This window comes from Vitis vinifera, chromosome 14 (assembly GCF_030704535.1).
Source record: "Vitis vinifera cultivar Pinot Noir 40024 chromosome 14, ASM3070453v1".
NCBI lineage: Eukaryota > Viridiplantae > Streptophyta > Magnoliopsida > Vitales > Vitaceae > Vitis > Vitis vinifera.
In genome coordinates, this window is record NC_081818.1 from 14,665,850 (window position 1) to 14,679,536 (window position 13,687).

General features: G+C 39.8%; 1 protein-coding gene across 1 annotated transcript in view; it reads right to left on the reverse strand.

Annotated features, from left to right (window-relative positions):
• The window catches only part of LOC100258402 (glutathione S-transferase DHAR3, chloroplastic), a 52,865-nt gene that overhangs the window by 20,351 nt on the left and 18,827 nt on the right, over nucleotides 1-13,687 (reverse strand). Inside the window, exon 5 of the mRNA XM_002266070.5 lies at nucleotides 12,133-12,273. Coding sequence (XP_002266106.1) covers nucleotides 12,133-12,273 — 141 coding nt within the window. The remainder of the gene's footprint in view (nucleotides 1-12,132; nucleotides 12,274-13,687) is intronic.

The window sequence follows — 13,687 nt, forward strand, 5'->3', positions numbered from 1 at the left end:
CTTACCTTTCAATCCCCATGTCAACTTCTCTTAAAAAAATTCCCTCACACCCGTGCAACCTCTTCTAATTTGCCACTCAAAGTATTTGGTTGCATGACATTCGTTCATGTGTATCCTCAAAATCGTAGCAAATTTGCTCCTCGAGCCAATAAGCGCATTTTCCTAGGGTATTCTCCAACCCAAAAAGGGTACAAATGCTATTCTCCAACCAGCAAAAGATTTTACACCACCATGGATGTCTCTTTCTTTGAACATGTCTTCTTCTATCCCAAATCTCATGTTCAGGGGGAGAGCATGAATGAACATCAAGTTTAGGAGTCTCTTCTTGAGGCTGTACCTTTTTCTCACTCAGAGTCACCAAATCCTTCCCAATCCGCGCCCACTGAGTTGTCCACACCCATGCCGTCATCAGTCCAGCCAGCCCAGCTCACAAATGTTCCTTCTCCCGTGACCATCCAGTCTCCCACGCCTATTCAACCTATAGCCCCACAACTTGCTAATGAGAACTTACAAGTATACATCAGGAGGAGGAAAAGACAGGAATTAGAGCACGGATCACAGCCAACATGTGGCCAATATATTGACTCCATTTCAAGTCTACCTGAAGAGAACATAGGTGAGGATAGGGTTGGAGAGGTGTCAATTCCCAGCATTGATGATTCTACTCTGTCGATTGCATTGAGGAAGGGTGTTAGGAGATGTACAGATCATCCAATTGGGAATTATGTTACGTATGAAGGGCTATCACCATCTTACAGAGCATTTGCTACTTCTCTTGATGATACTCAGGTTCCCAACACAATACAAGAGGCATTCAAAATTTCAGAATGGAAGAAGGCAGTACAAGATGAGATTGATGCACTTGAGAAGAATGGGACATGGAATATCACAGATTTTCCGGTTGGGAAGAGGCCCGTGGGGTGCAAGTGGATTTTCACCATAAAATACAAAGCAGATGGATCATTCGAGAGATTCAAGGCTCGTTTGGTAGCTAGAGGGTTTACACAATCCTATGGGATAGACTATCAGGAGACTTTTGCTCCTGTTGCAAAACTGAACACTATCAAGATTCTTCTCTCATTGGTTGTCAATCAAGATTGGTGCTTGCAACAACTGGACATAAAAAATGTGTTTCTAAATGGTGACCTAGAAGAGGAAGTCTACATGGAAATACCACCTGGTTTCGAAGAAAGTATGGCAAAGAATCAGGTTTGCAAACTCCAAAAATCCTTGTACGGCCTTAAACAATCTCCCCGGGCCTGGTTTGATAGATTCACAAAGGCAGTCTTGAAGCTGGGCTACAAACAAGGTCAGGCTGATCATACTCTATTTGTCAAGAAGTCTCATGCCGGGAAAATGGCCATATTGATAGTCTATGTTGATGATATTATTCTATCTGGGAATGATATGGAGGAATTACAGAATTTGAAGAAGTATTTGTCAGAAGAGTTTGAAGTTAAAGACCTTGGAAATTTGAAATATTTCCTTGGTATGGAAATGGCTAGATCAAGGAAGGGAACTGTAGTCTCTCAAAGAAAATACATAATCGACCTTTTTAAGGAGACCGGTATGCTTGGATGCAAACCAATTGATACTCCTATGGATAGTCAGAAGAAACTTGGTATCGAGAAAGAGAGTACACCGGTAGACAGGGGGAGATATCAGCGACTCGTCGGGCGCTTGATTTATCTCTCACACACTCGGCTAGATATTGGCTTTGCAGTGAGTGCTGTAAGTCAATTCATGCACAACCCCACTGAGGAACACATGGGAGCAGTCTACAGGATTCTTAGATATTTAAAAATGACACCAGGAAAAGGTCTATTCTTCAGAAAGACAGAGAATCGTGACACTGAAGTATACTCAGATGCGGATTGGGCAGGAAACATCATTGACAGGCGGTCGACTTCTGGATACTGTTCTTTTGTCTGGGGAAATCTTGTTACCTGGAGGAGTAAGAAGCAATCAGTTGTAACCAGAAGTAGTGCAGAAGCTGAGTATAGAGCTCTAGCACAGGGAATTTGTGAAGGGATTTGGATAAAAAGGGTTCTTAGTGAACTGGGACAAACGAGTTCATCTCCGATTCTGATGATGTGTGATAATCAGGCAGCTATAAGCATAGCAAAAAATCTTGTGCATCATGACAGGACCAAGCACGTTGAGATTGACAGACACTTCATCACAGAAAAGGTGACTAGTGAGACGGTTAAATTGAACTACATTCCTACCAAGCACCAAACCGCAGACATCCTCACCAAAGCTTTACCTAAGCCTAACTTCGAAGACTTAACTTGCAAGCTGGGATTATGTGATATATATTCTCCAGCTTGAGGGGGAGTGTTGAAATTCGACATTCAAAGTTAGGGTTTTAATTTAGGAAAATATTTTAGGAATAAAAAAGGAGAGATCATTTAGGATATTTCCTTAGGATTCAGTTTCCTATTTTTTAGGAGAGAATCAAGCTAGATAGATATTTTCTTATTCAGTCATTTGTGTATATATATGTGTATGGTGTGTACCGAATAAATCAATAAAGGAGTTCAGAAATTCTTCAGAGTTCAAAGGTCATTCTAGCTTAAGCTTCCTTCAAACAAATATTAGGGCTCTAAAACTCCTTTTTATCACCTTTTACAAAGGTCTTGAAAGAATAAGAATAGACCTTTCACCATGATTTTGAAAAAGGCAACATAATCAGGTTAGACTTCCAAAAAGTCAACCACTAAAGGTTAATTTAAAAAAGTTCAATGGATCAATGGAAGAAATCTCCATATTAGACAAGAAGATGAGACCACTTTCCAATATCTAAGGTGTGAGTGTATGAGATGTCTCCTAAGAGATTAGATAAGAATATCTATGTAAGCCTAATAAATCCACATGTTTAGAAGAATCTCTAAAAAGGCTACTTTTCCCTCCTCAAAAAATAAAACAAATGGTAGCTAAGATGGTGCCTCTCCAAGAATAGCCAGACAAGTTAGAGGTAGAAGTAGGGGCTAGTGGAGCCAACTACATCTAGATTGCCAACTGAAAGAGGAGCAAGGTAACTCAAATGCATGACAAAAAATAAAAGGATCAAAGAACTAACTCCAAAAATGACAATGATTCATACAGAATAAGTCATAATGACATCAAGGCAAACAAATAAAAAATAATAATAAATATCATACATACAAGATTAAACACATACTTAAGGTTTGCAATTCTAGAATTATGTCTATATTTTTGGAGCTCTAGGAAAAGAAGAGTTCAACAAAGGCAACACCGGTTGCATTCCACAATCAAATTCCAATAAAGCTATATAGGGAAGGAATATAGATGCTAATAATAAGTTTTGACTATACAAGGATGAATGAAAATGGTAGAAACCTTTCAACAGAAACTATTCATTGAACATCCAAGGATTGAATTTACTGTGTATGGCAATTACAAATGATTTTCTATGTTCTAGGGAAGTGGATCCTAAAAGACATTACATGAACTAGGAAAATATGTGGAAATCTACTACACTCAAGGGATGGGGTAGGTCTAGAAAAGGGAGACTCCAAAAAATACAACCCTTATTGGCAAATGGCTTAGGAGATTCCTGCAATGAGCACAATCTCTTTAATACTCTTATTAGCACAAGCTATGATGCTTGGATCCTTCAATTTTACACAATGTACCTGTTGACATGACATCGACGTGGGTATGGGATCCTTGTCGGACACTCCTATTTTATTTTAGGTTTGCCTGTTTGATTTTTTTCATTAATATCCTTTCATTCTTTTAACTTGTGGAGTAATAATTACACTATAGAATAAAAGAGTTTGCTGAGAAGTAAATTTTTGTAAGAATATTTAGGGATAAGAGGAAAAAAAAAGAGGATTAGAGGTAAAAGATGAGACCTTTTAACAAGGATACACCTCCAATTTATTTTTAATCGATTTTTACTTATTAGGCCATATCCCAGTGCCTGTGCCCAATTTTTGGATCCTTTTTAGCCAAGTGCCTAGATCCTAAAATTTGAGTTATAAAGGATCATACACCTAGGTGAAGGAGAAGTTGGATCAGAAACTTATTACATGCCAGCGGTACTGCTGTAGCGGGAGGCAAGGTCAACGGTAAGTGGACGAGAACCAATAGAGAATTCCACAACATCCACATTAGGAATGAAAAGACCTGGGCTGCAAGCGAGTGCAATGGGGAAAGTTTTCTCTATTCATAGTAGGTTCGACGACCCTCCCTTAATTCGAATACATAACGTGATCTCCTTCAACACGCTTTTCTATCTATGGCTGAGTCATAAACTATATCCATCATGGTGGAACTCTCAAAAAGCACTTTTATAAGAAATGAGACCTAGAGCCTTCTTTATCCGCATTCGACACTCATACCCGAACCCATGCAACATAGATCACAAGTTTGAAAAGCTATGGTTGAGATGCCGATATAATAAGGTTTATTTTTTATTTTTTATCATTTTCTCAGAAACCCACATCTCTAAAACTTTCATCATTTCACCTCCTTGTCAGATTTGCTGCTGATAACGTTCAAAAATTCATTTCTAGCACAATCTTTGGTAGGGGAGCAAACCCTCAACATTTCTTTGTTCAGTTAGAATGTTAAGTGGGAGAAATGCTCTTATTTCCACTGCTGTCTCAGATTCAAGTATTGTTCTTTTCTGGAATTCCAATTTTCATACAAATGTTCATTATAGGGAAATTGATGACCTATTTTCCATTGTCCATTCTTCAGAAATAGTTTATTTGACTCCCTATCCTAATTAGCATTGTTGGAAGAAGTTTCTTCTCTTTCTAGCTCTTTCTTTTTAACTTCTACAAGTGATAACACAACCACTTTCCATTCAGCTAAACTTCATTGAAAAACAAAGGTCCTCTCAAAAATTCAAATTTTGACAAGATAATGGTCCTCAAGATGGTAAATACCAATGGTCTGCTTCAAATCCATAAGTTTTATGAAGCTATTAGGTGATTTATCATCTATGGCTATTAGGGAACCAGCTCACCATATTTTTCTCTGTTGCCTTCTTGATTTTGTACTGTGGTAAAGGCTTCTCTCACCAGTTAGTATTCTTTGGATGTTAATCAGGATATTTGCAGTAGACTGATAATTTTGTATCAAGGGTTTTTGGAAGAGGAAAAATAAGTAAGGCCCTACAATGCTTGAGGGATTTAGGTTTTATGGCTGGAGAGGACCACAAGACTTTGTAAGAATAGGTTTAGTTGCACGGAGGCTATATAGGATGAAGTTTGATTTCTTGCATCTCGGAAGAGTCATCAAGAGGCTTCTCAATATTCCTTTGACATATATTTGGACAAGGCCATTGCTAGCATGGGTAACTGAAGATGAAAGGGAATTATATGCCATCAGTTCCTTATGCCAAATGAGGTAATTCATAGATTATAGAGGAAAGTGAACATTTTATCTAAAATTTCTGGTTCATGTTTCACCATTGATACTGAGTTTTTGGCTAATTGAAAAATGTTGAATATAATGTATTTATAGTATATTATCTTAACATGTATGGTAGTTAGGACTCCTAGCCTTGTATATATATATCTCTCAATTGTAAGTAGAAAACATATGAATGAGAATAAGGTTTTTCTCCTTTCTCTCTCTCTCTCTCAACATGGTATCAGAGCCAAAGGAGAAAACCTAATTTTTTTTCCGGTTTAGCCGTGTAATCAATTCCGGCGAACCGTCTAGTGACCGTGTTTCACTCCGGTCCCCTCATTTTCTTCCCGAACCACTCCGGACAACCTCATCGCCGTCGGATCTCCACCACGTCGGCAACCTTTTTCGGCGAACTTTCCGGCGAATTTTTCCGGCGACGTCTTTTTCCGACACCGACCACACCAAGAGGAGCGCCTGGAGGAGATCTCCCACTTCTTCAAAAGCATCGGAGCCAGAAAACCCTCCACGCGCCGGCCATGCGCACTTCTCCGACCGGCGACTGAATCTCATGTGCCGGCGCGTGAGGGCGCGTGAGACCTTTTCCGGTGACGCGCCTCCTCCTCCAGCCTCGCCTGACGCCGACCAGCATCCCTACCTACCTGGTTCTCCAATCCGAGCCCTGCACGTACCTCTTTTGGGGATTTTTGTCTCCGTCAGCCCTCCAAACAGCCTTTCCGGCGAAGTTCCGACTACTTTTTCTCCACCCCAATCCCTGCACGTGCCTTGGGAAGTGTTCTTCTACCCTTCTGGTGGTACCACGTCGCGATCTGAGGCCGTCTCCCTTTTTCGGTGGTGCCACGCCGCAATCTGAAGCCGTATTAGGGCTCTCTTCGATCCAAATACGTGAATATGACCACCAAAAATTAGATCTTTACCTCTGTTATCTCTGGATCTCCCATGATTACCTCAGAGAAATTGGTTGGCAGTGAGAATTATCGCTCCTGGTCTGCCTCTGTTGAACTTTGGTTTATGGGTCAAGGATATGAGGATCACTTGGTTACCCCGGAGGCAGATATCCCTGAGGTTGACCGCGTACAGTGGAGGAAGATAGATGCACAGTTATGTAGTGTATTATGGCAATCGGTTGATCCCAGGATTCTTCTTCATCTTCAGGCCTATAAAACTTGTTTTAAATTTTGGACTTAGGCCAAAGGATTATACACGAATGATATCCAGCGTCTTTATAAGGTGGCTTCTGCTATTGTCCATCTCAGCCAACAGGACTTGGATCTATCTACTTATATTGGTCAGATTGCCTCTCTTAAGGAGGAGTTCTTGACTGTGATGCCTCTTACTCCTGATGTTGGGGCTCAACAAACACAGCTTGACAAGTTCTTCATGGTCCTTACTCTTATTGGCCTCCGTCCGGATCTTGAGTCTATTCGTGATCAGATTCTTGGAAGTTCATCAGTTCCGTCCTTGGATGATGTGTTTGCTCGCCTCCTCCGTATCTCGTCCACTCAGACTTTGCTATCTGATAGCGCTTCAGATTCTTCTGTGTTAGTTTCTCAAACTACCTCTCGAGGAGGACGCAGTGGTACCCGAGGTAGAGGCCAACGTCCTCATTGCACTTATTGCAATAAACTTGGCCACACTCGCGATCGTTGCTATCAGTTACATGGAAGACCTCCTCGCACTGCCCATATGGCCCAGTCCTCTGATTCTCCGCTGCCTCAGCCTCCGAGCTCCTCCGCATCTCAGACATCTCAGGCTTCTATTGCCTCTGTTGCCCAGCCTGGTAATGTCTCTGCCTGCCTTACCCACACATCTTCTCTTGGACCCTGGATTCTAGATTCTGGAGCATCTGATCACCTATCTGGTAATAAGGATATTTTCTCCTCTATTACTACTACCTCTGATTTACCTACTGTTACCTTAGCTAATGGTTCTCAAACTATGGCTAAAGGTATTGGTTTGGCCCTTCCTCTGCCTTCTCTACCTCTCACTTCTGTCCTTTATACTTCTGAATGTCCTTTTAATCTTATTTCCATCAGCAAAATCACTCGTACTCTTAATTGCTCTATTACCTTTTCTGATAAATTTGTGACCTTGCAGGACCGGAGTACGGGGAAGACGATTGGCATAGGACGTGAGTCTCAAGGACTCTATCACCTCACCTCAGATTCATCTCCTGCAGTTTGCATTTCCACTGATGCTCCTCTCCTCATTCACAATCGTCTGGGCCACCCTAGTCTTTCCAAGTTCCAGAAGATGGTTCCTCGTTTTTCCACTTTGTCGTCGCTTCCGTGTGAGTCATGTCAGCTTGGGAAACATACTCATGTCTCGTTCCCAAAGCGTTTGAATAATCGGGCAAAGTCTCCTTTTGAGCTTGTCCACACTGATGTTTGGGGTCCTTGTCGGACTGCGTCTACTTTAGGATTTCAGTATTTTGTCACTTTCATTGATGACTATTCTCGATGTACTTGGTTATTTTTAATGAAAAATCGAGCTGAGTTATTCTCTATTTTCCAGAAATTTTATACTGAAATCCAAACCCAGTTCAATATTTCTATTCGTGTGTTACGCAGTGACAATGCCAGGGAATATTTTTCAGCCCAATTTACTTCGTTTATGTCTCATCATGGAATTCTTCATCAGTCTTCTTGTGCTCATACTCCTCAACAAAATGGGGTAGCTGAACGCAAGAATCGACATCTTGTTGAAACAGCTCGTACTCTCCTCCTCCATAGTCACGTTCCTTTTCGTTTTTGGGGGGACGCTGTTCTTACCGCTTGTTATTTGATTAATCGTATGCCCTCCTCTGTCTTACACGATCAGATTCCTCACTCCCTTCTCTTCCCTGACCAACCACTTTATTTCCTTCCTCCTCGTGTCTTTGGTTGTACTTGCTTTGTTCATATTCTCACTCCTGGACAGGACAAGCTTTCCGCCAAAGCCATGAAGTGCCTCTTCTTGGGATATGCCAGACTTCAGAAGGGTTATCGTTGTTATTCCCTTGAGACTCATAGATACTTTATCTCCGCTGATGTCACCTTCTTTGAGGACTCACCATTTTTTTCCACCACTTCTGAGTCTCTTCCTGTTTCTGAAGTTTTGCCCATTCCCATTGTCTCCCCACCTGATGCTATGCCCCCTCGACCACTTCAGGTTTATCATCGTCGCCCTCGTGTCGTTGCTCCTCTCCCTTTTCCTGAGGCACCTGCTGACTCACTTCCTATCCCTTCGGCTTCACCTGCCCCGGCTCTGCCTTCTCCTAATGACTTACCCATTGCTATTCGGAAAGGTACTCGCTCTACTCGTAATCCTCATCCTATTTACAATTTTTTGAGTTATCATCGCTTATCTTCACCCTATTCTGCTTTTGTTTCTGCTATATCCTCTGTTTCTCTTCCAAAGAGCACCCGTGAAACTCTTTCCCATCCAGGCTGGCGACAGGCAATGGTAGATGAAATGGCTGCTCTGCACTCTAATGGCACTTGGGATCTTGTTGTTTTACCCTCTGGTAAATCTACAGTTGGTTGTCGTTGGGTCTATGCCGTTAAGGTTGGTCTTGATGGTCAGGTTGATCGCCTTAAGGCCCGCTTAGTTGCTAAAGGCTATACTCAAGTTTATGGTTCTGATTATGGTGACATTTTCTCCCCTGTTGCCAAGATTGCTTCTGTCCGCTTGCTTCTCTCCATGGCTGCTATGTGTTCTTGGCCTCTTTATCAGTTGGATATTAAAAATGCATTCCTTCATGGTGATCTTGCCGAGGAAGTTTATATGGAGCAACCTCCTGGTTTTGTTGCTCAGGGGGAGTCTGGTTTAGTGTGCAGGCTACGCCGTTCTCTATATGGCTTGAAACAATCTCCTCGAGCATGGTTTAGCCGTTTTAGTTCTGTTGTTCAAGAGTTTGGCATGCTTTGCAGTACAGCAGACCATTCAGTTTTTTATCATCATAACTCCTTGGGGCAGTGTATTTATCTGGTTGTTTATGTGGACGACATCGTCATTACAGGCAGTGATCAGGATGGTATTCAGAAACTAAAGCAACATCTTTTTACCCACTTTCAGACGAAAGACTTGGGGAAACTCAAGTATTTCTTGGGAATTGAGATAGCTCAATCCAGTTCTGGTGTGGTCCTTTCCCAAAGGAAGTATGCTTTAGACATCCTGGAAGAAACCGGTATGTTAGACTGTAAACCGGTAGACACACCTATGGATCCGAATGTCAAACTTGTACCAGGACAGGGGGAGCCTTTAGGAGACCCTGGGAGATATCGACGGCTCGTAGGTAAATTGAACTATCTCACCATTACTCGTCCAGACATTTCTTTTCCTGTGAGTGTTATTAGTCAATTCCTACAGTCACCATGTGATAGCCATTGGGATGCCGTAATCCGTATTCTTCGATATATCAAAAGTACACCAGGCCAAGGTGTATTGTACGAGAACAGAGGTCATACTCAAGTTGTTGGTTACACAGATGCAGATTGGGCTGGCTCACCCACAGATAGACGTTCCACTTCAGGGTACTGTGTTTTTATTGGAGGTAATCTAATATCTTGGAAGAGTAAGAAACAAGATGTAGTGGCCAGATCTAGCGCTGAAGCCGAGTATCGAGCTATGGCTTTGGCAACATGTGAACTCATATGGTTGAGACATCTTCTTCAGGAGTTGAGATTTGGAAAGGATGAACAGATGAAACTCATCTGTGATAACTAGGCCGCATTACATATTGCATCCAATCCAGTCTTTCATGAAAGGACCAAACATATTGAAGTTGACTGTCATTTCATTAGAGAGAAGATCGCATCAGGATGTGTTGCTACAAGTTTTGTTAATTCAAATGATCAACTAGCAGATATCTTCACTAAATCTCTCAGAGGTCCTAGGATTAAATATATTTGTAACAAGCTTGGTGCATATGACGTATATGCTCCAGCTTGAGGGGGAGTGTTGAATATAATGTATTTATAGTATATTATCTTAACATGTATGGTAGTTAGGACTCCTAGCCTTGTATATATATATCTCTCAATTGTAAGTAGAAAACATATGAATGAGAATAAGGTTTTTCTCCTTTCTCTCTCTCTCTCTCAACAAAAAAGTTTGAAGCATGGCTGCTGACCTGGGTGTAGAGACCTTCAGGGCCTTCTTTGAGAGGCAGAGGTCTATAGTGGCCCATGCATTGGATGAGGAGGATTCTGCTCCTGTTCATGACATTGAATTTTCATTTATGCGTACACCTAGACCAGTCAATTATGTGGATGATGGGTTTACTAAGAGGTGAGCTGGGTCTTTGGAGATTTTTATTGAGGATATCTGCCCTCCTCGACTATTTTGGATCTTTAGACTGAAGTTTTATATATCAGCTATTATTATCTCTCTTTCTCTCTCTCTTGGCTGTATTCTGTTTTCTCATAGAAGGATATCTCATCCTTCACTGTTCTTTCTTCATATCTAAATAAAGTTTTCTTCCTTTAAAAAGGGGAAAAAAGAAGAGAGAAACTTCTGCAGCCATTTGTTGACTAAGACTGTTCTCTGAAACAATACTATCTACACCTATCTTCTTGCCAGTTTGGAACTAGAAACCACAGGCTGATGGACCAAATGATCCTTCAGCACCTCACCTGACCCTAGTAAAGGAAATTACATTGTAGATTAATTCATGGTAACTTCATCAGCATGTTAGAATTTCCTTTTTCATCAATCTAAACTAGAACAAAATGGACTATTCACAGGTCTACATTAACTTAGAGAAAATGTATTGGACTAGCTGAAGCAAACATGAGATAAGTTCATAACTAAGCACTTTAATTCAGATTAAGATGAATAGTTGATAAGGCCCACTCCAGGTTTCTAAAACCCATTGATATTTCCATAATTGAAAATATGCAATGCAATGGCCCCTCAATTAGCCCACTTTCTGGTTTGAGATAGAAAAAAATTAAAGTTACTTTCTATTTGTAGATTTTGTTGTTCAATTTAACATCTTTAATTGAAAATTATTTCCTTTCTCCAATACAATACAAATCTTAAACAGTCACCCTACTACCATGTAGGAATGAAAGATTTTGAATGCAATTTCTATTTCAAGCTTGCTTGTATGTGAAGTGGGATTTCATTCTCCTCTGACAATGCAACTCCACCAAGCCTTGTTCTGTGAATAGTACAAGTTTCCGATGAAGAAAACTGGTTCAAGTTCTACATCTTTTCATGAAATTTCCCCCCTTTGTTCAATTTGCCAAGCTGGTTAATTCCATATTTCTCCATTTCTGTTTTCTGCATGTTATGGTTCTATTCTTAAGTTTGGGTCCTTTAAGACAGGCCAAAATAATCTATATCAATTTCCTTTGAAGGCAAAAAGAATGCATTGGCCAACTGAATCATAGTACAAAGGATCTTCTACATCAATTTCCTACAGGGATATGGAGATAATCCTGTGTAGCACATGAGAGAGTAATGCTGGAGACTGATTCTGAAGGCACTGAAAAAATAAATTATGATCAACCTCCAAAAGTAGTAATACTCTGCTGAAGTAGTTGTTAGTACTTAGTAGTAATAATATGAGTAAACAGCATTCCCAGCATTGTTTGAGTAGTGCATTCAAACATGATTATGCATGGGAAAAGTGTTTATTTTCTATATTCAACACAGTTGAGATATTTTCCATATGCTGCTAAATATAGTACTCATACAGCAAGATGAACATCTAATATGTTTGGCTTGTAGACATACCTTCATGTAAGACTTCACAAAGGGAAGAGAATCTGGAACCGTCCACTTCTTGTAATGCCCCAAAGCAATCTCTAGATGGTATAGTTTTGGTCCAAGAGACAAGTCAACAGCAGATATGTCTTTCCCATTGATAAAAGGGCCCTTTAAGCACAAGAGAAAATCAAGTTTTCAAGAAGGTTGGAGAGAGATTATAAAACAAGCAAATGCAGTCTTTTTGTACACATGTCAACGAACAACTCAAATAAGAGCACATTGCATTAAAAAGGTTTGCACATTCACATGGTGAAATCATTTTATGGAAACAAAGCATTCCACTGTTATTGCGTAGTCTTTAAATTCATTTTAAGTTGTGGATTTATGCACATCAAATAGTGTGGAATGATATTCTTTCCATGATGTTCACGATTCAGAAACAATTTTTAATTTAAAAACATAATGCAATTGAAGAAGAGGAGGAGGAGGAGAAATCAGTAATGTCACCTATTGGACTGCCAATCCCCCACCCCCAAGCCATTTGGCGGGGGTTGTGAGGCAGTCTTGCCTATATAGAATTGCCAATCCCTACTCCCAAAGCCAGAGAGAGATCTGCAGGGAAGAGAGATAGAAAAAGAGAAAGGGAAGGAGGAGAAAGCAGTAATGTCCCCAATTGGACTGTGAAACCCCCACACGTAAGCCACAGAGAGAGAGAGAGAGAGAGAGATAAGAAAAAAGGATTTTTTTGATAATTGGAGTGATGTTGGATGGGTGTTTAGTAAGGGTAGTGTTAATGGTAATATAATTGATAGGAATGGTTGTAGTGGTCACAGAGATGGTAGGTCTGGTGGCAACATTATGGTCGATGTTTTGAAAATTAGACTGGACTGGCTGGTCCAACCAATCGAACCTCAAATTGGTCATCTCCTCAATTTGGTCCACTAATTGGTTTTTATGGAGTTAAACTAGCATTAAACCAGCTGAACCAATGGTCCAATCACCAAACCGACAAGCCAAACTGGTTCTGAGAGAATCAGATTGTGTTGTTTTAAACAAATACATCTTGGTGAGGCAGACTTGAACCCAAATAATGTGTTGTGGTGAGGCGGACTTGAACGTAGGTTGTTGGATATAAAAAGGAGGGTTCCAAACATTGGGTTAGGTTATTGTTTTTAATAATATTATGACTCATATTAACAAAATAAGTTTTTAAAAACTTTGAAACAAATATAAATATTTATCCATATTTATCTATAAGATAATAAATATATATTTTCTTAACCTTTAATTTTATTATTTAATAAAATTAGAAATATTAATATATTAACAAAATTTAAAATATCAATATCTTTATATCTTATCCTTATCCTGATTTAAAGATAAAAAATCAAATATCTTTTAAGTAATTTGGTTATATATAATTTATTACATTTATTTTTATTTTAATAATATATCACTTTTAAATATTTTATTTATATATAATTAATTATTTTTATTTTAATAATATATAAATTATATATTTATGATATCATGCTGATATCACAATTCGATTGCAGTTGAACCACTAGTTTGACCAATGAAT